This window comes from Artemia franciscana, chromosome 9 (assembly GCF_032884065.1).
Source record: "Artemia franciscana chromosome 9, ASM3288406v1, whole genome shotgun sequence".
NCBI classification, from domain to species: Eukaryota; Metazoa; Arthropoda; class Branchiopoda; order Anostraca; family Artemiidae; genus Artemia; species Artemia franciscana.
Window position 1 is genome coordinate 33,551,958 of NC_088871.1, and position 22,623 is coordinate 33,574,580.

The 22,623-nt window shown below is 34.9% G+C and overlaps 1 protein-coding gene across 3 annotated transcripts in view; it reads right to left on the minus strand.

The window, feature by feature from the left end:
* The window catches only part of LOC136031305 (protein nervous wreck-like), a 121,987-nt gene that overhangs the window by 9,241 nt on the left and 90,123 nt on the right, over positions 1-22,623 (minus strand). For all 3 annotated transcript variants that reach the window (XM_065710759.1, XM_065710761.1, XM_065710760.1), the window contains exons 13-17: positions 18,835-19,031; positions 17,283-17,601; positions 10,335-10,567; positions 5,726-5,858; positions 4,602-4,681 (exon numbers count right to left, since the gene is read on the minus strand). In XM_065710759.1, the coding sequence (XP_065566831.1) occupies positions 4,602-4,681; positions 5,726-5,858; positions 10,335-10,567; positions 17,283-17,601; positions 18,835-19,031 (962 nt within the window). The remainder of the gene's footprint in view (positions 1-4,601; positions 4,682-5,725; positions 5,859-10,334; positions 10,568-17,282; positions 17,602-18,834; positions 19,032-22,623) is intronic.

Consider the following 22,623-nt stretch of genomic DNA (forward strand, 5'->3'; position numbering starts at 1 on the left):
ACCTTTACTTTGAGGCTGTGGGGGGGAGGGTCACGTTTTATCCAAAGGCATAGTTATTGGGCCTTTCAACTAGAATGAACAAAATGTCTATCTGGAAATCTTGATCGGACGATTTTGGGGAAAAAAAGGGCGGAGGGGACTTAGTTGCCCTCCAGATTTTTTTGGTTACTTAAAAAGAGCACTAGATTTTCTAATTTTTGTTCAAATGAGCCCTATCTCGATATTTTAGGACCCCCGGTCAGTATGATCACCCCTGGTGAAAAAACAAAAAAAATATAAACAGATAAACACGCATCCGTGATCTTTCTTCTGACAAAAAAAAAAAATGCAAAATTCCACATTTTTGCAGAGGGGAGCTTGAAACTTAAACAGATGGGGTCTCTGATACATTGAATCTAATGGTTTGATTTTCATTTTGAACACTTGACTTTTAGGGGGCGTTTCCTCCTATTTTGAAAATCAGAAAAATTTTCTAAGGCTCGTAACCTTTGATTACGAGCCAAGGTAACGATTCGTTTAATTTTTCGTTTTATATATCTATTGGTATAAAAATTGTGTTTTTAGAGTTTTGGTTACTATTGAGCCAGGTTACTATTGAACCGCCCCTTCTTCAGTCAGATAAAACTTCGTTTTTTTGAAAATTACTTTTAGGTTTTAAAAATAAACACAATTAACATTGAAAATTTTGTTTTCTAATTTGGGCGAGAAAACTATAGAAGTCAGCATGAAATTTTGCAAAAATAGGGCATTAAATATAAGTATTACTTCGCACCTCTTTAAAATTTCACAAAAAAATCTGAAGTTTTGTAATAAAAAGAGTTCAAGGGATGTGCGAAAGTAAATTAGTCGTGGGTATAATTAACAAAGTAACCTTTATTGCTCTGTTTCTTAACAAACGCTGTTCATTAACGTTTTACTATGGACTATATATATGTAGTCCATAGTCCAGTGCGGGACGAATGCGTCATCGCACACAACTATGTATTTTAAAAATTATGTAGCCAGTCGGTATTTGCAGTCCTAACGATTGTGCAGTGTTAGCATGTTTTCTGGGGGAGGTCAATAAATGTCTTTTTGGGAAGACGCGTGCCTGTAGCGTCAAAATTGCATTATTTGGCTAGTTCGTGGAAGTCCATTACATCTATACCAGGAGATTCATCCCTTAGTATCCCTTCATTTGTAAGAATATAACCCTTTTTATTCCTAAATCGTCAGCTGATGGTGACATGAGTGCTGTGAATGTAATGGCACTGAAATAATGTGGCACTAATCTTCACATCGTTTGTCCTTTTTTTCTCATGCCTTCGATTTTGGCTGATTGCAAAAAATGATATAAACTCTATATCTTTTGCGGATAGTGGAAACTTCTTATCGAATTGATAAATATGACGTTATATTTTGGAAAATTATGTATAATTCTTGCCTTGGGTTAAATCACTTAGTTTACGCTTGTCATTGAGCTAGAGACTACAGTGCGTGATTTGATGTGGAGTTCAATCATATATGTTCGCGGAAAATATCTAGATTTGTTTTATTGAGTTTTTTTTCTTTGTGCCTTCAGTTTCAGCTTCAGAGGGAAGAGCTGCTTCCAAACTGGGAAGCAAGCAGGAAATGGTTTCAGATCGAATTTAGAGTAAAATCCAAAAGTGCTTAAGATAAAAATTAAATCAAATAGAAAAAACGTGGACGTCTAAAAAACACTTTTTCAAAGGACCGAAAATGCTTTTTTCTGCTGTTACTTGTCATTTTTATTTGGGATATTTTTTTCTAGGTCTAGAATTAAGGCGGAGGGGTGGAGTCACAGATGTCTCCCAAGCTTTAATAGCTATCTAGCTATCTTATTAACAAAGAAAATGGACCCTGCCCTCCAATCCTTTCTTAGCAGTTGTATTAGAAAGATGGCCCATAGTAAGAAATTGAACTTTTGAACCAAGGTACATCCTGACCCTGTGCAAAAAGAGGTAAACCTTAATTTGTTGAAAACAAGTCATGACCTGAACCGGTGTAAAAATGAGTTAAATACAAGCTGTAATCTCGGTTGACTCTGGCTAAATAGTCCTTAGTGAGATGCCGAACCCTTTGGCCTGGTTTCATTTAAGCCAGTTGTCAAGTCTACATCTAAGGTCACAGTGAGGCAAGATAAAGCTCATATAGCCAATATGAAGAGCTAAAAGCCATGTATGACTTTGGATTGGCATTGCTTTGAAAATGGCTTGTAAAAACATCTGACTCTTAGGTCATAAGGAATTTTCTTTATCACAAAATAGTAAGAAAAGGGAGATATACTTCATTGTATTCCCAAAAAATTATCGAAGATGACTTTAGACATCAAGCGTAGCAATGATGAGTCAAACGCTAATCTTAATATTGAGCAAGTTCTATCCACTTAGTATATGTGTTATGACTCAACGGCTTGCGTGGCGTGGGTACATCGTTAAAATCGAGAAGGACAACACACCTAGAGTAATTCTGCTAAATAGCCCAATAGGTGGTAGGACAAAGATAATATCCTCGGCCGGGAGTTGAGAATGTATCCTAAGTCTTTGAGAATTTACTATGATGAGGAGAAAAAAAAAAATAAACAGGAGGATGGAGAGGGCTCGAAATAAACGTTTAGTAGTTTATTACAGGCTTAGATGACTTCATACTGCAAGAACATTGCGATAATAATGATAACTTGACATACACTTGATGTATCAAACAGTTCATGGTAGCGAACTGTAGTAAGGATCAACCCGGCTCAATAGTAAACGAAACTCTAAAAAAAAGAATTTTGATATTAATATTAATATTATCAAATTTTAATATTATCAAATTTAAGCTTAACTATCAAATGTTACGAGCCTGAGAAGCCTTATTTTAGAAAATAGGTGACAACACCCCCTAAAAGTCATAAAATGACTTTTTGACACGCATTCAGCGTATCAGAGAACCCTGCTGTAGACGTTTTAAGCTCCTATCTACAAAAATGTGGAATTTCGTAATTTTTGGCAGAAGACCGATCATGGGTGCGTGTTTATTTGTTTTTTATTTTAATTTTTTCCCAGGGGTGATCGTATCGACCCAGTGGTCCTAGAATGTCACGATAGGGCTCATTCTAACAGAAATTGGAAGTTCTAGTACCCTTTTTAAATGACCAAAAAATTGAAGGGCACCTAGGCCCCCTCCCACGCTCATTTTTTCCCAGAGTCAACGAGTCAAAATTTTGAGATAGCCTTTTTGTTCAACGTAGTCAAAAAACCTAATAAAAATGTTTTTGGGGACGACTTACTCCCTCAGAGTTCCCGAGGGAGAGACTGCAAGTTACAAACTTTGACCAATTTTTACATATAATAATGGTTATTGGGAAGTGTACAGACATTTTCAGAGGGATTTTTTTTGTATTTTTTGGGGGGAGGGGTTAAGGGGGAAGGGATTACGTGAGAGGATCTTTCCATGGAAGAATTTGTCCTGGGGGAAGAGAATTTCCATGAAGGGGCCGCAGGATTTTCTTGCATTATTTAAAACAAAACAATGAAAAAATAAATATGAAAAAGTTTTTTCAACTGAAAGTAAGGACCAGTTTTAAAACTTAAAACAAACAGAAATTAGTACGCATATGAAGGGTTCATCTCCCCCTAAATACCTCGCTATTTACGCTAAAGTATTTTTAGTAATTTCAATTATTTATTCTACGGCCTTTGTGATTCAGGGGTCATTCTTAAAGAATTGGGACAAAATTTGACCTTTAGTGTAAAGAGCGAGGTATTAACGAGGGGGAAAACCCTCTCATATACGTAATAAAAATATACGAATATAGAAGTTCGTTACGTAAGTTAATTCGTAAGTTACGTATACCTTTTACTAATAATGACGTTCGTAACAACTTAAGAGTTCTAGCTGCCTTTTTATGTAACCAAAAGATTGGAGGGCAGCTAGGGCTCCTCCCCCACCCCTTTTTTCTCAAAATTGTCCGATCAAAACTAAAGGAAACCAATTGAGCAAAAAATTAATATGCAGATTTCGCTTTAATTATTCAAGTGCAGAGAGCCAAAATCAAAACTTGCATTAATTCAAAAAAGTTCAGAAATTAAATAAAAAAACAAGTCTTTTTTAACTAGTAAGGAGTTTAGTAAGGAGTGACCTTAAAACTTAAAACGAACAGATATTACTCCGTATATGAAAGGGGCTGTTCCCTCCTCAAAGCCCCGCTCTTTGCGCTAAAGTTTTTTACTGTTTTAAAAAGTAGAGTTGAGAGAAAGAGTCAAACTTTAGCGTAAGAAGCGGGGCGTTGAGGAGGGAACAGCCCCTTTCATACACGGAGTATTTTATGTTCGTTTTAAGTTTTGATGTCGCTCCTTACTTTCAGTTAAAAAAAAAGTTGCTTTTTTTCTTCAATACAAGTAGAATTGATAGTGACAGAGTCCCATCTTAATCACCAGCTTCCATTATAGCAGTGGTAGTAGTAGCAGATCTGTCTGTTAGTACTATATAACAATTTAAAATGGTAAGAAACTGCTATAATTGTAATTTACAAATTAACCTTGCCACTGAGCTAGCATTTACTATCTTAGAGGATACAATAATTTATTTGAATCAAAACTTGTAAGGCTCGGACTTACCTTTGAATCTTGTATGCTATCTTCATCACTCGCTTGCTCTTCAAGAAAGTTGTTGTGATACTGGTCAGTAAAATTATTCCCTATTTAGAAAAGTATATCATTAGAAAGGTGCAATGTTTTACTTTTCACAGTTCTACAAAGTTACTTGTCAATTTTACCAAGAATTTTTTTGATAAGACCTAGGAATATTTGAACAACATAAAACTAAAACCACTGCAATTACTATTTTATTCTGAGCTATATAACAGATTTTTATCTAAAAAACGGAACTTATTTTCATTTTTTCTCACATAGGAGTTCCCATTTTTTTTGGATTATGCACTTTGAAGCTCAACTAGCTGTAATGTTCCTTTGCAAAAACAGTGTGAAGAATGAATAATTTCTGTTCTTTTATGTCTTAACGTCGCTCTTTAGCTTAAGCTAAAAAACTTGTTTAATATATTTAATTTCATAGAGAAACAGGCCTTGCACACTATTCCAATAAGTCCAATAACACCGATATTCCAATAAGTTTAATTAGTATTAGAAATTAAGAAAAATCCAATAAGATTTCAGATTTCGATCCTCCGTCTCATAAATATTTCATTAAAACCTAGGAGACACACATAACATAGGTTCTCAAGCACTGAAGAGATAATTCATAATTCTAGAAAAATTTTGCTCTTTAAGCTGTCTATAGAGTTTCCTTTTGGGAGCTATGACAATTTTTTTACCTTTTGTTTATAATATTGTTTATATTATATATAATTATATATTATATTATATAATATATAAATATATATATATATATATATATATATATATATATATATATATATATATATATATATATATATATATATATATATATATATATATATATATATATATATAATTAATTATATATATATTATATATATAATTAATTATATATATAATTATATATGTATTATATAATATTGCTTATATTAATTTTGTTTATAATTTTGTTTATAATATTATAATATATTATCTTTTGTTTATAATATAGTTGTTCAAACAGCTCTATCTAACCTAAAAATGTTAAATTGCTCAATTGCTCAGAACAATCTTTGGAGTTTAATTTATTAGGATTTTGGATTGTAATGATCAATCCCGCAACTTACCCATATAGTGTTCTGTTTCTGGTGTAGGCTGAGTTACTATGACTTTATCTGGTGGTAATAGAAATGTAGGAATCTCTGGGGGAGTGTAAGAAGGAGGTACACCTTCAAATTCTAATTCTTCATCATCAACTACCTGTAAATGAAAAGACATTTTGTTGCGTAGTGAAGAAACTTAGCTGTTTTACTGGATTCGATAAAGCTTTCGAATGAATGCTGTCAAACAAAAAAGTAAATATATGAAGACTTTTTACATGCGGTCAAAGAGCTGTCTCAACGTTATTTAGTATGCTTCCCATGGTGAAAGTGTCCCCTCTAAATTTTGTCCGACTCACAGAAATATAACAAAAAGGCATGTGAAAGAATTTTAGATGCGTTTTTGAATATTTTTGATGGGTTTTTTAAAGATTTTTGGACCCCTCCCCAGAAAAAGATAACCCGAGAACGTGAAAAAAACGATAGCAGATAAAATAAAAATTAAGCAAACTTAAAACCATAATTAACAAAAAAAAAACTAAAAAAGCTAGCCAATCACCCAAAATCCAACGACTAATAATAAATAAAGTTCTCATTAAGAAGCTTGACAAGTGATTTATTGTTATTCGTTGGATTTAATTTCCTCGTTGTTGGGTTTTTCGAAATTAGCTTCCCACATCCGTACAAATTTTCCTGAAAGTTAGAATGTTTCAGACAAAATATGATTTACTTGTCAGTCTTTGCATGAAAATACTTTTTTTCCAAAAAGAAGTTTTTCAAAGAAGAGTAAGGAGCTGCATTAAACCAAAGACGAGCAAAAATGAAGTCAATCAATAATTCAAGCTTCAAACGAGCATAAAAAGCTATTAACAAATAAATAAAACCTAAAACAAACAATAATTACAATAAATAATTAAGTCAAGATTGGAAAGTATAGAAATTATCACAAACTATATTAAGGCTAACGCTCCCTGTGCCTTCTGAAGACCGGAATGTTATTTTCAGATTAAGTAGCATTTAGGCACTGTACATAAACAGGACCATTACACTGACTGAACCCCCTTTTAAATCAGCCTCCTTGCAACTGAACCCCTGATCAACTCAACCTCATTCAACTCAATACCGATTGGACTAGAGCCCATTCAACTGACCTCATTTAGCTCAACCCCTATTCTGCTCAACCCCCGTTTAACTCAACCCCAATGCAACAAATCCCAGATTAAATCAATCGCCATGCAACAAACCCCCATTTAACTTAATCCCAATACAACTCAACTCCTGTTTAACTTAACTCACCTTTAATTCATCAAAGATTTAACTCAATGTCCACTAAGCCTAACCCTCATGTGATTTGACCTCCAGTTAAACCAAGCCCTGTGTGACTCAACTCAACCCAGTGCTTAAAAAAAGTTTGAACTACTGCTAATTAGAAAGTCAAAATTTGCTTTGCGCTTTGGTCGCTGATCAAATAATACAATTAGCTTGTTTTAAAATGTGTGAATAGGGAGGGGGAGGGTCTTTTAATTTGGGCCTTGGCCCAAAAATTAGAAATAGGCTTTTTTCCGGTCAGGCTTAAATTTTGACAGGGTTTCTTCTCTGGTCTAGGAATGCACAATGCTAAGTAGAACCTGAAAAAAACTAAGAAGTATAGAGAAGAAACCAAACTTTCAGAGGGTTAAAAAAAATTTCTGCAAAAGAAAGGTTCTAGAAAAAGACTGTGACTGTAGCGATTCTTATACTTAGAAACAGCTTTGAATAGTGAATCAATTGTCCTTCTTATTCGGAACTTTCGGGTGGGGTGTTCTATGTGACATCAAATCATATATATATATATATATATATATATATATATATATATATATATATATATATATATATTTATATATATATATATTTATACAGATATACCCCTTCATGGATGGGGTAAAATGAACCCTAAATCCGAGAACCTTGGAATGTTACCCATTTCAATGCCCTACGACGTTTCATTGGGCCGCTGGTGCTGGAGGAAAAAACAAGGAAGAAATAGAAGACGTAAAAGATTTTACGAAATAGATTTCGTAATTAATTTTGGTGTTAAGGTTAAAATAAATAGCATCTATCCTTAACGAATCTTCTTTGTATTTGAATGAATTCTTTTTAACTTGGTGGTTTTTTCAGAACTATTTTTTTCCATTTTCAGATGGGACTGGGAAGAGGAGGGTTCAGGAGGTTGATTTTATACGCACGTTTATGAGTTTTAAACCATGGAGGTTTGAGTGATGGACCTCTAAAGGTATCAAGCCTTTACTTTCCAGAAACGACGCTAAAATCACATTTTGGTGCCATAAGATATTTTATTATATTGTTGTCATGATGGAGCGATAAAAAGCACGTAAATGTCAATATTAACTTTCAAGCAGCATTAAGCAGCTCTCTAGAATGTTCTAGCTCTCTTTTAGTTCTAGAGAAAAAAAGATTTATCAGCGTTTCTAGCTCTTTTTAAAATTTCGATAAATTCGTTTCCGCAATAAGCTTTGGCTATGAAATTGAATCTAAACACTAGCTATCATTCCTGAAACAGCATTAACGGTATTTTTTCTCTGTACTCGGTTGCAGCTATGTCTTCGGTCTCTGGTTATGAAAAATTCTGCTAATCTCAAATATACAAGACTGAAGGATAAATTATTGTTTTTTAGAGGAGGGGGGATAGTTTGACAATCAAGCACCTTAAATTATAAAAAAAACTCTTACACAAGAATTAATCTTTGAATAAAGACCATTTCATTCGAGTCAACTTTCATCACTGCCGACAGAAAGGTATGAATAATATATTCTTGTTATTTGTTGATTTGAGGAGGGTTTAGCTGAAAGGGGTTGATTTAAATGCCAATCTAGTCGAACAGGATTGAGTTAAATGGGTGTTGAGTGGCATTAGGACTGAGTTAATAGAGGGTTGATCTGGATGGTAGTTGAGTTTCACGGATGTCGAGTTAAATTGGAGTTCAGTTAAACGAGGCACGGGTTCCGCGATATTTCAGTTAAATGGGGTTTTGTTTACACGATGGTTGAGTTGAATGAATTTAGCTGGGCGGGTTCAGTAAATGACTTTTCAACTGCATGGGGCATATATGAACTTGAGTTGTATGGGGACTCAACTCAATATGATTTGAATTAAACGGGGATTGACTTGTACGGGGGTGAAGTTAAATGAAGGTTTAGTTAGATGGGAGTTGAGTTGTACGAGGGTTCAGTTAAACAAGGGTTCTGTCACATCGGAATTGTACGTAATCTCTACCTGGGAAAATACTCGCTTGTGTTAAGGCTTAAGGCAAAAAAATATAACAGGTATACTATCTTGGGATGTTCGGATTGAAATACAGACGGCTAAAATTATATTAGCAATTGATTTTCTTGGGACCCAAGCCTTAATCTGTGTCCCAAATCCTAAATTTGGCATATTAATTTTCTGCACTGCTACAATTAAAAAAAAACAAACAACGAATGATGAAAATTTTACTATTCGTTTGTAGCTGAGATTCCTTTCTCATTTACAGAATTATAATTTCCACGCTATTAAACAAAAAATACGTCTAAAATTGGCGAAAAAATCTTTGAAAAATGAACAGTTTTCAAATTTTAAGCAAGTTTGAATCCTTTTCTAAGAAAAAAGTCTAAATAATATTAAAATTCTAGGTCAGTGAATGGATGGATTTAAGACTAATTAATACAAACAAATGTAATGGCATTGTGCTTTTGGTGGAAGTTACAGCTGCAGAATTGTCACAAAATTGCTTGCATCAGAGAAAGCATACATCTTAATAATGGTGTCAGTTTGTCCCGCATTTTGAATGACACTTTCCGATAGAGACTATAAAAGACATTTTAAACAAAACCATGTTTTCTTTTGTTTGGAATGAAGGTAGATGACCAATGGATATAAATACAATTTGGGAGAATGTGGTTAAGATAGTACTAGAGAATCAAATGATCCAAAAATGGAGTGATGAGATATAAAAAAATCAGAAGCATTAAAGTTTTATAAGGATGCTAAGGTGGTTTATGGGCATGAGTTCTACCTTAAACTGAAGTTACCAGCTACATATTTGACGTTGTGGATGCTCAGGGCTAACTGCCTGCCAATTAGTGCAAGACTTGTAAAATATTCTAAAGAAAGATGTTCTAATGAAGACAGATACACTTGCCCACTTTGCAGAGTTAAAGAGGATTATTTAATGCATTGCTTAAGCCGGTGCCAGGGGCTCTCTACGATAAGGGAAGGGATATTTTGAAATAGTGAGCTGATACTTCCAGGTGCCTTAAGTAGTACGTCGCCTCAGTTTATTTGTAGGTATCTGTAAATTTTGTTAAATAGAAAATAAATAAATAAAAAAAATCCCAATATAAAGTAAATGTAATGTTTTATTTATGTATTTTTCTAAGTGTTAAGTGCTCTTTTCAATGACCGTGTATTCAAGTATTAAGTACTATTATTAGGTTAAAGTAGTGTTTCATTTAAGTGTTTTATGATGATCGCTGATCAAAGTTTATGTTATTTGTGCCTTTCGTATATGTTATTGTACTGTGTTCATGACCGTATATTTGGCTTTAAAATACACTTTTCCATCTATCTATCTATTCAGTCTCCTCAACTTACTGTATTTAAAGGTTCCCCTTTCTCGTTACATTCTTCAATCATGAGAGATGGGAAAATTCCCATTGTACCATCTTCTAGTCTCCCCTCCCACCATCCATCATCAACACCATGGACCTGACGACGGACTATTTCTATTATTTGTCCCTCAAACAGTGAGATTTCATCTGGCGAAGTAGCTTCATAATCGTACAATGCTCTACAATGTGTGGCTGCTGTACAATCATTTACTGGACCTAGAAAAATAAACAAATTGAGATCAATAACTGTAGATTGGACTTCCATATTGGCAGATTTGTACATCCATTCAATAGCTGTAGATTGGAGTTTTTCTGACAGACAAATGTACAAAGACGGAAATATGTTTAAAGTACCAAGGACGGTGAAACGAACAAAATAAAAAAAGATTGGAAATTTTACTGCTGATGAAAATATTCTCCATATGAATTTCTGAGCTTTTGATTGTATCGGGTGGCAAATTAAAAAGAAGGTGAAAAATCGAAAAACAAGCAGGAGAATGTAAGACCCTTAACATCTTAAGAAGGTGTAGCTCTCCCTTGAAAGTGTAGTTGCCTTTCGAATCCATAAAGACAGCCATAAAGATTTCATGGGAAAGCTAAACCTTCTTAAGTTTACTCAATTTCTTACAGATTACAGCTTCTTAAGTTTAGCAGCACAATTGTTGACACGGATTGTTAATATTTGATTTTTTACTTAAGAAAAGTGTAGCTAAATTTAGCGAATTAGATTTACTTATTTATTTTCGTAGTTCAGCGTGGCAACCCTGAGAAAACTGTGATACTGTCCTAAACACTTAAGACTCAAGGAATCTTCCTATACCTCCCATGTTAAACGTTTGGAGTTTGTCTAGAATTCCCGAATTAAGGATTTCGGCGGTTTTTATTTTAACAGATTTATAAAAATCTGGTGAACATTTTGTTCTAATCAAATCTTAAAGCCGACAATTAAAGAGATTTTATAATTATTTTGGAATTATTTTTTTATAATTCCAAAATAATTATAAAATCTCTTTCGGGTCTGCATTCTAGATTGCTACACTTGACACTGTTGTTGTGGGGTATCAAACAATAGAGCAAAAAATATTCTATTCAACAACTAGAAACTTATTTCTATAATAAATGCCGGCTGAAGTCCCCTCAAATACTTTACATATTTGATTTCCGAAGCAAAAATTCCCCTCTAAAGACTAGATGTAGCTGTAATCGGAGCGCGTGAGAATGCATAAATTAGACCAAGGGACTAACCACTCGGATTCTTCTTGAACGATACAGTGAAGTATTAGGTAGTTGGTAGTTGTAACTGGTTTAAACAGAGTCTGGAGAATAAGTAGCGTGCAGACACCAAACTGCCAGTTAATAAATATATATAAAATAAAATTATACTGTATAACTAATTACAAGATGAAGTGTTTAGGATAACCTTCACCTAATCGTAATTTTGACTGAGAAACCCTTTAAGTACAACCTAGTCATGTTTACTTAGTTGAAGCAACGAAGAAACTGATAACTTTGTCTTTGACCGAATCGCCGCCTCTGGAAAGAATTGACTTGGGAGTAAAATGCTTGGACTTCCGCTAGGCCTCAATAATTTTTAACAAACCAAAATAAAATACGAAAGAATCACGGGTTTCATAGAATAGGCCAAAGAATTTTTTAACAAAATATGGGAGAAATATTTCATGTTTGATGTCATTGGTACTCAAGGTTATTAGGCCGCTATTAAGAAGGCGTTGCTTATGAAAAAGAAAACATATATTTATGCATCCAAGGTGCAAAAGGAACGTCTTTACCAAATACCAGCTTCTGAGTTGCCACAGTCAGCATGTCTTATCTGCGAAAACGTTTTAGTGTTTCAACTAGTAAAACGTATCCAAAAAGAAAGAAAAAAAGAAAATCAAAATTCTTTTTGCTGAGCAAGTAATATCAGAAGACAATTTTTTTCACGACATTAGTCTATCAAAACATAAAGAAAAAAATCAAAACGGTTTCTTTTAAGGCATTTAAGGCAAAAATAGAAAAAAAAGAATTCGAAATATATATAGAAAATAGAAAAATAGGAATTGTGAGAAAAAAGAAAATAGAAAAATGAAAGATCTTGATGAACAAATGAAGCATAAGACTAACACCAATCTTAGCCAAAGATTATCAACGCAGGTGAAAAAAAATACTATAAAACACATAAATGATTATAGAGTCTGTTTTAAACTAGTTAGAATTGCAAAAAAAATATATAATTTATTTTGGTTTCTAAAGGTAACATTAACATTGTTCCCACTTAATATTTACTTTTTCTATAATAGGCCTACTCTCCACAAGGCGAATGGAATGAGTCTTGAAAAAATTTAAACCCAATTATTAATTAATGTAGATCAATGTAATGCTTCACTGGGATGACAAACCTGGAAATGCGCAGTTCACTTTTACTGCACCATATGGCGTTGATTTGAGACGGTTCAACCCTCCTGCACGTTATGAAGTATGCGCTGTTCTTAATAATGACCATATTTTTCCTTCAAATGAAATGGTTGTAAAACAACGTGACAAACATGTTGTCAGTTTAAAAAATAACGACCATTGTGTGGAGCCCTTAATCTACCATTTGTCTTATCCAACTAAACGCCATCTATCATCTAACACGACATGAATTAGCGCAGTATCCTATCACCTTTCGACCTGAACTCGCCGAGAGCCTTTCTCTTCAAGCTGTACCGAACTGCGTCAGATAGGTTTTAATGCTTTAAGCTTTGGCGGACGACAATTCCAACAATATCTTGTCGAAGTATTTATTCGTGTTGAACGTGATCGCATCCAATGGATAAAACTAAACCGAAAAACTACTTTAGCCGATTACTACGTAGGTGCTGCACGATATCCAATGAATTAGCTGCGAAACAGAATGCACTTTTTGGTGAAAAAGTAATAATACCGCCATCAATCACATGATCACCACGTTGTAACATTATATTAACGGACAATTCAGCTAGCTAAGGAACAAAATTACCTCTAGAACCAGAATTTCATCCAGGATCTAAATATGGTATTAATTTCCGCTCCAAATTCAAATTTTAAACCCTTTATGGACCGTCAATGATCATACCTTTTTCTCTTATTTTAGATGCACCTTACATACCTATTCTAGCGACAATCTTGATAAAACAAGTTTACCCATGAATTGGATTATCACTATTCTATCACTATTCGTTGCACTTAGGTTCGGGTGGAGGGTTGCAAGCCCAACCGACCCTAGGCCTGGGACCTGATTAGCTACGGGAGTCTAACTATTGAATGTCCTTTGGGTGGGCTTTACCCACCTTGTGAGGTCAAGGCCACCGAGCGTTTAGTTAGGGGGTTCCCCCATATCCAGTGGCAGACCAATGTCTGCTTCATTCCGGACGAACTCCACACCACCACATCGGTAGTGGCAAAATCGAGAATGAATAAATGCGTGGTAAATATATAATATGAACATATCATATAAGAATATGCAAATTGAATTTGCGATGGAAACAAATGGTTCATATTTGGATTCAGGATTAAATTCTGATTCTAGAAGTAAGTTTGTTTCTTAGCTATCTGAATTGTCTCTTATTATAAATATTTACCCACGCCTAATATGCTGAACATTTTGAAGATGCAATGGCTATTGTTCGTCGCGTTGGACCACCAGATTTCTTCATAACTATGACTTGCAATCGTGATTGACCAAAAATTAAAGAAGCGGCACCTTCATATCTGATGATAATAAATTTATCATAGAGAAGGCAATTCAAGATCGTGCCGATCTTGTTGCTCGAAAGAAACGAAAAATTGATGGAATAATCTATGATTTAGATAAAAGACAAGTATTTGGAAAGATGTCAGCATATATGTATACAATTGAATGTATAAAACGTGGACTATTGTACATGTGTTTACTATTGTACATGTGTTTACTATTGATGATGAGTTCTGGTGACAGAATTCGTTGTAACCCAGTAGAAATTGACGATTTGATTTCAGCTGAAATTAAAAATATCGACGATTCTGTCTTACGAGATTTAGAGTGAAAGTATCCGTAAAGAGTATATTTAAATCCAAATATCAGTTGTTTTATTAAAAAATGGATAATTACAGTGCCACTTTGGTTATTCAATTCACTTACAGCTTTAGCTGATGATGAAAAATCAAAGTACCATCGTCGTTGTTATGACACCGAATTGGAACAAAGTAACTAGGAAGAATTTTCACAAAACTCTGTTTTTTGTGGAGAAGACTCCGATTATCACCGAGTTAAACATGATAATCGCCATGTCACTACACATAATGATTATTTACTGAAATTTTTTTTTAAACGTCACATTAATGTTGAATATGTTGGCAGGATAGGTCCGCTCAAGTATTTATATAAATACGTCTACAAAGGACATGATTATACTTCAATAAAGAGCGTCAAAAACCAATCTATGAATCTATCGACTCTCTTTTAGTGAACAATTGTGTATGTATTTATTTATGTGTACATGTATGCATGGATTTTTCTGGAAAACAGCTCCATATTTCTCTTATGAAAATTGGTACCCTTAGGTTTTCTAGCCTGAAAAAAACGATCAGGATAAGTCAGGAATTTGAAAGAAAATCGTTTAGTGTCTTAATTTGGAAAAATAATTTTTATGTAAATGACGTCATGAGGACGACACAAAAAACACAAACTCGCATTTGCTGAAAATGAACAGCTATTCAATCAAACATGACAAGAGACAAGACCAATTCAAACAGATAGTGCAAAGGGCATGGAATAATTTTTTAAGGTATGTATGAACGAAAATGAAGTCCAGAGATATATGAGGATAGAAAACAAACGACAACAAGCATTACGACGAATCATAAAAGAAAATAAACAAAAAGAGAATCTTCGCTTAGAAGATAGCCAAATTCACGAATTGCAACGAATCAAAGAAATAAATAAAAAAACTATAGTCCTCGTTACATATAAACTACATTTACTATTTTGGCACTTTCCTTTTAAATCAAAACTGAACTGTGTGTTACACGAAGGAATTGCATATTTTCAATTGATGATGGTTTTACAACTTTAGCTCACAAGCTACTAAGCCTGCGACGAGACCAAGAGGATGGCCCGAAAAACGCAAATCTACAATTTATGATAATAATAAGTCATTTGATCAAGAAATTTTTTTTGTCCAAACACCTGGACTATTAAATGTGACAAAACCAATCTGAACAGCTAAAGCAAAGGACAAGGAAAAAATTCTGAGGTAATGATGAATGACAATGAAGAACAAAGAAATATACAGCCAGAAACCAAGCGAAAGTGAAATCATGACGAATCGAAAACAAAAATGAAGAACAAAAAAGATCTTCGGCTAGGAGACAAACGACAGGAAGAATCCCAACGAATAAAAAAGACAATGAAGAACGAAAAATATCTTCGAATAGAAGACAAACGAATGCGAGAATCACAACACGTTAAAGACAAAAGGATCAGGAAGGTGCTATCAGAAAGACGCATCTGTAATATCTTAAAAACTGTAGAGGTCACTATGTTCAAACTTTCAGGTTTTGTTGAGGGGGATGTTTAACAGTGGTCGAAGAGCAACCAGCCCCTCACCATGCTGTTTTTAGCTACCGTTCCCCAAAGACATCTGAACAAAATTTGGAAATAGTCATCTTTTTGAAAATATTATAAAGGTCAAAGAATTATGCCTCTGGTGATGACATAAGCCCCTAGGGCAAGAATATAAGCTATGCAGGTTGCTCATTGTTAATATATAAGGTTTGCTTTTGGGAAATGATAGTATGTCTGATCCTGAGTTTTTGGAATAGCTTAGGACATTAAGGAGACACTTCCAGGAAATGTAGGGTGGGTAAAAAAAAAAAAAATCAAAACGCACTGTATGCACAGCGTATCACTGAAGGGCGTGTCAAAAGGACATATCAGCGATATTTAAGGAACAACTAAGGATATTAAGTTGAAAGTTTCAGGAAATATCGAGAGGAATGTTGAATAGTTATCAGTGGTCAACCAGTTTTCCTCCTTGCCCTTTTAATCCCCCCTCAATACTGATAGAAATTTTGACAAGCAATCCTGTTCATAATATCCAAAAAGTCTGACAACTATGATTCCAAGGATACCATATCCTAGAGCCCCCAGGGTGAGAAACATAAAATTATGCAGTTTGACCATTTTGTAAATGCAGAAATTAATCGAAAACGGGGACTGTTTGATCCTGGGTGTGGCCAAAAAGGCAAAGTATGTAGAAGATTTAGGGGGATATTGAGGGGTATCTTGAACGAAAACTAAAGACCTTACGTGCATCCAGGTTATCAAAACGGCGTATATGCAATATCTTAGGAAAAGTTTAAAGGTATTAGCTTGTGATTTCCAGGGCCACTTTTAATGCTACTGAGAATACAACTATTTGAGACTGTGACTACTTGCCACAGCTACTCCGACTGTGCTAAAGACTACTTGCGGCAGCGATTACTTACAACTGCAACTACTTGTGGTAACAGCATGAAAATTGTTAATGTAAAAGCTATGACTTAAGGGTGTAGACAAGGTAGTAGTACCTCTGTGCGCTTCATGGTCAGTTGGTTTTCAGATGTTCACAAGAGAGTATACGGGATTGGACCCCAAAAGCAATCGTAAAGGTAGCGAATTATAATACATTGTCTTATAGATATAATCTGCTTGGTATCACGGCTAGGAGGTCAAGGTTGAATTCTCAGTAATATTCTTTTTTTTTGGGGGGGATAGGTGGGGGGAGACGCTTTATTGGGGAAAGGGAGAAAACTATTGTGTGCGGTCTTCATAAAACGGTATATGCTTTTATTTTCTTTTTTTATGTCTGTCGTCTAATAGGATCTTATGCAAGTGCTTTCAATTTACCATTTAGACGACAATTTCTAACTTGAAGACAAAGTCACTTACTAGGAAAATGTTCATTAACAGGCATCGGTTCTTGACTTGTGGTAGCATTTAAGGTAGGGTTCTCATGTTCATTCACAGGCTCGTGACACGGTCCATCACATCCATCACTGTATGTATAGTCTACTGATGAAAATGAAACTTGCTGTTGAAGTAAGTCTGATGCCTGTAATGTCTCAGTTTCAATTGCAACATAGTTCTGGGGGACAAATCCTTCTTCTCCACGATAATTTCTAGCACGGATCCAACCGTCTCCATCACCTTCACTAATAGCTTCGAGTTCTTCATTTTCAGTAATACTTAATTCATCAGGGTTCTGACTCTGAAAACAAAACAATATCGAATATTAAAATTATATATTCTTATAAAACTCACCATATTTAACTAAGGGATCGAACATTAAAAAAATTTTCATTTTTAACCATGTCCCTAGTACTATTCCAGAATCAAAATGGTCACGAAATGGCCAATGCTTTGCACAAGCGCATTGGAATACCCATTAGCATCAACCCTTATCTTCATTCTATGGAAATAAATACTATGAAAAGGATCATGACAAGAGGTATTGAGTCTTTTTTTAGCTTAGAAAAATAACAAAAATATGCTTTGCATGCAAAATCTGTTCTGACCGTTAAGTTATTTGAGACTGAGAAAGTAAGAGAAGACTAGTTTTTGTTGCATGTACCCTGTATTTTGATTTTCTGAAATAAGAACTATGATATTGTCATTGCCGTAGTAAATTGCATATGTATCTTAAGTTCCTAAGGGCATGATTCAAATCGACAAAGGTATCTGTGAAAAAGCTTTGCTCTTACGGGCTGATACAACGAGGAACCAATAGAAAGTCCAATTCAGCCTCCAGCAACTCCACCTCCACCTGCAACTCCGGCTGGTGAAGTTTCTCCACACTCCTTCAAAATGTAATGATTCACAATGCAGACAAATTTATGACTCTGCCAGATATGACAGTTTCTCCGTCGATTAGTCTAACAATCTTAAATTGTCTGTGCAATCCAAATTGATCTATGATTTAATCATCTGTTTGTTTGTCAACTGGATTAGACATTCCCCTTTATTACACTTAAGAACAGCAAGTTCATTTGATGCTGAGACTTGAAATCGAAATTAAAAAGTTATTCTTTGAAGCAGAGCTCAATTGAAGCAAAATTTTTATAAATTTGTTCTCTTGAAACTGAAGTAAGCTGAATAGCAGTCAGTAGGCTTGGTATGCTCAATACATGTATCTTTGAAAATTTGAAATAGGCATACAATGTTGTCTGTTGTGCGTCTACCCTATTCGGCAGTTGGGAAAGTTATTAAAACAATAGTCATATTTATGGCTGCTATGGCATCCTTTCATAACTTATATTAATCTGATTATAATATTGAAATTTTTTGTATCACTAATATCCACAATGAACTTCTTTACAAAATATTGCCTTTTTTAATTTCAATCATGTAGCTAAGATTTTTTTTTCGAAGAAAATATAAAATAGAGAAAACAAAATAAATAGAAATAATGGAAAGTAAGAATAAAGTAGAAAGTAGTTTTTACTTCATAGTTATACAGGGCAGTGCAGCGAACTGGAAATGAGCTCAGGACTTCTTGAGGGAGAGGTACAATTTCCTCAACAGCCTCCTTTTCAACGACGGTTATATCTGCCGTATTAGACTCATCATCTCCCCAGTCAATAGCCATAGGATCAGTCCAGTTCTGAGGAGGCACGGCTGGAACAGAAATAGGTACTGGAGCTGAAAATAAACAAACTGTTAAAAAGCAAAAGTTGGAACTAAGCACAAAGAACTTTCCATTTTATATGGGGGTAATCTTAAAAAAGAACGAGATAAAATATTTGCTACACAGTTTTCTGGAAAGATTGCTTGAGAATAATTTTAGGCTGGAGCGAGCTCATGAATAACCTAACATCAAGCTTTAAAAAATAATTAATTTGAGCACACTCAGGATGGGGTACATAGACAGGGAGTAGGGCTCATGATGAATAAGGAAGCTGCTAAGTCTTGTTTAGGCTGGGAAGGTATTAATAATAGAATACTAATTGCTCATTTTATGACTAAAAAGTTCAGGGTATCAGTTATAGCAGTATATGTCCCCGTTGAACCAACTGATGGAGATACTAGTGACTCAGATGAATTTTACTTACAGTTACAGGAGCAAATAGACAGGGTACCAGGTAGAAACATGGTGTTTTTGGGGAAATTTTAATGCCCAGGCTGGTAGAAATAGAGATAGATGGTATCCTAGCCTAGGTAAATTTGGTGTAGGAAAAGAAAACAGCAATAGCTTTAGGCTTTTCCATTTTTGTAGGTATAACAACCTAATTATAACCAATACGGTGTTTGGTCACAAAATGGCCCACAAGTTAACATGGTATTCACGTGATGGTGAGACAGCAAACCTTATTGATTATGTTATTGTAAACAGAAGACTAGCAGAATCAATACAAGATACTAGGGTGTATAGGAGTGCTGTTTTTGATGTGGAAAGTAAAGATCACCATTTAGTAGTGTCTAAGATAAATTTAAAGCTGAAATTTCGGAAAGGTAACAACCCCCCGGAAAGTTATGATGTTGGTAGACTCCAGGATGAAAATTTGAGAAAAAAATTCCAGGAACAGTTGAATACTAAACTTGAGAGTTTAAAATTTGACAATGTGGAAGATGGATGCAATAATTTCAGAAAAACAATTTGTGAAGTTGCTGATGGTGTCCTAGGGAAGAGTGCTAAGACTGCAACTAGGAATATTAGTGAAAAAGCTTTAGGTTTAATAGAGAGAAGAAGGGGTTTGTATAAGAATTATCTGAGTGATAGGTCGTATGAAAACAAAAGGAATGTAAAGAGAGTGGAGAAAGCATTAAAATATGAACTAAGGAGATGTGAAGTGGAGGCCATGGATAAAATTGCTGAGGATCTGGAAGATGCGGCTAGACGGCATAATAGTAAAATGTTAATAAATTGAAAGGGAGTAGCCAATCCGGACTAGTCCCAGTTAAAGATAGAAATGGGGCCACAATTAGTGATAACGAAAAAGTTAAAGAAAGATGGGTGGAACATTTTGAGAATGTGCTAAACCGAGATACAGTTGCAGGAAAAGATATAGATGAAAATGAAAAAGTTTGTGATACCTTGGATGTGAAGGAAGATTTGTTTAGTGAGGAAGAATTAGCGACAGTACTAAAAGGATTAAAAAATAATAAGGCTCCAGGTGCTGATAGTATGATTAATGAGTTTCTTATATATGGTGGCTCTGAGGTTAGGAATAAGCTACTTAAGATTATGAACATGATTTTTGAAAAAGGGGAAGTACCCAATGATTTTAAGAAAACCTTAATTAAACCACTGTATAAGAAAGGTGGCAAGAGTGAGTGTCGTAATTATCGAGGCATTAGTCTGGTCTCTTTAGGTAGCAAATTACTGAGTAATATGATACTTTTTTAGACTGAGAGATGCTGTAGACAAAGATTTAAGGGAAGAACAATGCGGTTTTAGAAAAGGTAGAGGATGTGTCGACCAAGTTTTCACTCTTAGGTTAATAATTGAGAAGTCCCTTCGTTGTCAAATACCTTTGGTCCTCAGTTTTATTGATTATGAGTAAGCTTTCGATTCTGTTGATAGAAGAGCGTTAACAAAGGCCTTATTGTTATATGGTATACCAGAAAAATACATTAAAGTGATTTGTGCTATGTGCGAGAATAACACTGCTGCGGTTAAGGTAGGAAATGAGGTTAGCAACTGGTTTAGTATTAAATCAGGAGTTAAACAGGGTTGTGTTCTATCCCCCTTTATATGGATCATTTTGATGGACTTCGTCTTAAGGAGCAAAGGAAAGGCAATTGGAGACCACGGAATCAAATGGGGAGGAAAAACGATCATGGACTTAGATTATGCTGATGATTTGAGCATATTAGATGAAAGTGTGACAAAATGAATGAATTTTTCGAGGTTTTGCGAGTTCAGGGTGCTAAAATAGGCTTGAAAATTAATGTTAAGAAGACTAAGTCACTGAGGCTAGGAATAAGTGAGGATGAACAGGTGACATTAGGTAACGAAAAGATTGATCAGGTTGGGAGCTTCAGTTACCTTGGTAGTATTATTAGTAAAGATGGTGGGAGCAGTGAAGATGTTAAAAGTAGAATAGCTAAGGCTCAGGGTGTTTTTTCACAGTTCAAAAAAGTTTGGAAGAATAGAAAGATAAGTCAGCAAACCAAGATTAGAATATTGGAAGCTACTGTGATGACATAGGTCAAATATGGCTCTGAAACATGGGCGCTCCGAAAAGCAGATGAAAATTTACTAGATGTTTTCCAGAGAAATTGCCTACGGATTGTTCTGGGTACCCGGCTGACTGACCGTATTTCAAACAGTAGGCTGTACGAAAAATGTGATTCAATCCTGCTTTCTAGGGCTATAATGAAAGAAAGGTTGAGATGGCTAGGCCACGTTCTACGGATGAAGGGTGACAGATTACCGAAGATTGTTCTTTTTGACCAACCGTCTGGGGCTACACGGAAAGCAGGTCGTCCTTGTCTGGGTTGGGAGGATGTCATAAATAAAGATTTAAGGGAAATGGGAACTTCCCGGGAGGGTGTAAAGAGGGAGGCTTTAAATAGATTAGGTTGGAGGAGGAGCGTGCGTAGCTGTGTTGGCCTCAGGCGGCTTGGTGCTGCAGTGAGTTATTAGTAGTAATAGTAGTAGTAATATGCACCATGGTAGCCCCCTTAGGGGCAAGCTAATAAAGAGCGACCCCTAGCCCATAGTAACAAAAACTAAATTAAAACACATCAAAAAGTTCGTGGTAACGAACTAGAAATTAGGAACGACTTGGACCAATAGTAACAGAAACTCTTAAAACAGAATTTCGGTAAACAATAGATACATCAAAAGAAATAGCTTTTTATCCTGATTTCAAATGTGTAAAACTCATCAATCTTAAAAAAAATTAAAAGCCGGGGAAAATTCACGTGATGTTTGAAAAAGAGAGAAACCAACCTCTAGAAGTCAATAAATTTTAAAGAAAATAACACCTTCTGATTCAGGGTATCAGAGAACTTTAGGTTAAAGGTTCAAAATTTCATCGGCAAAACATGGATTTTTTATTTTTTTTTGCAAGAAGAAAAATCACGGATACGTATTTGTTCGTTTTTATTTTCCCAGGGATGACCACATAGAGCCAACCGTCCTAGAAGACCGGAAGAGGGCTCTTTCTAAAGGAAATTAAAAGTTCTAATGTCCTTTTTGAGTGACGAAAAAACATTGGAGGGCAACTAGCCCCCTTCCACGCCCCTTTTCCCCAAAGTCATTCGATCAAAATGTTGTGAAAGCCAT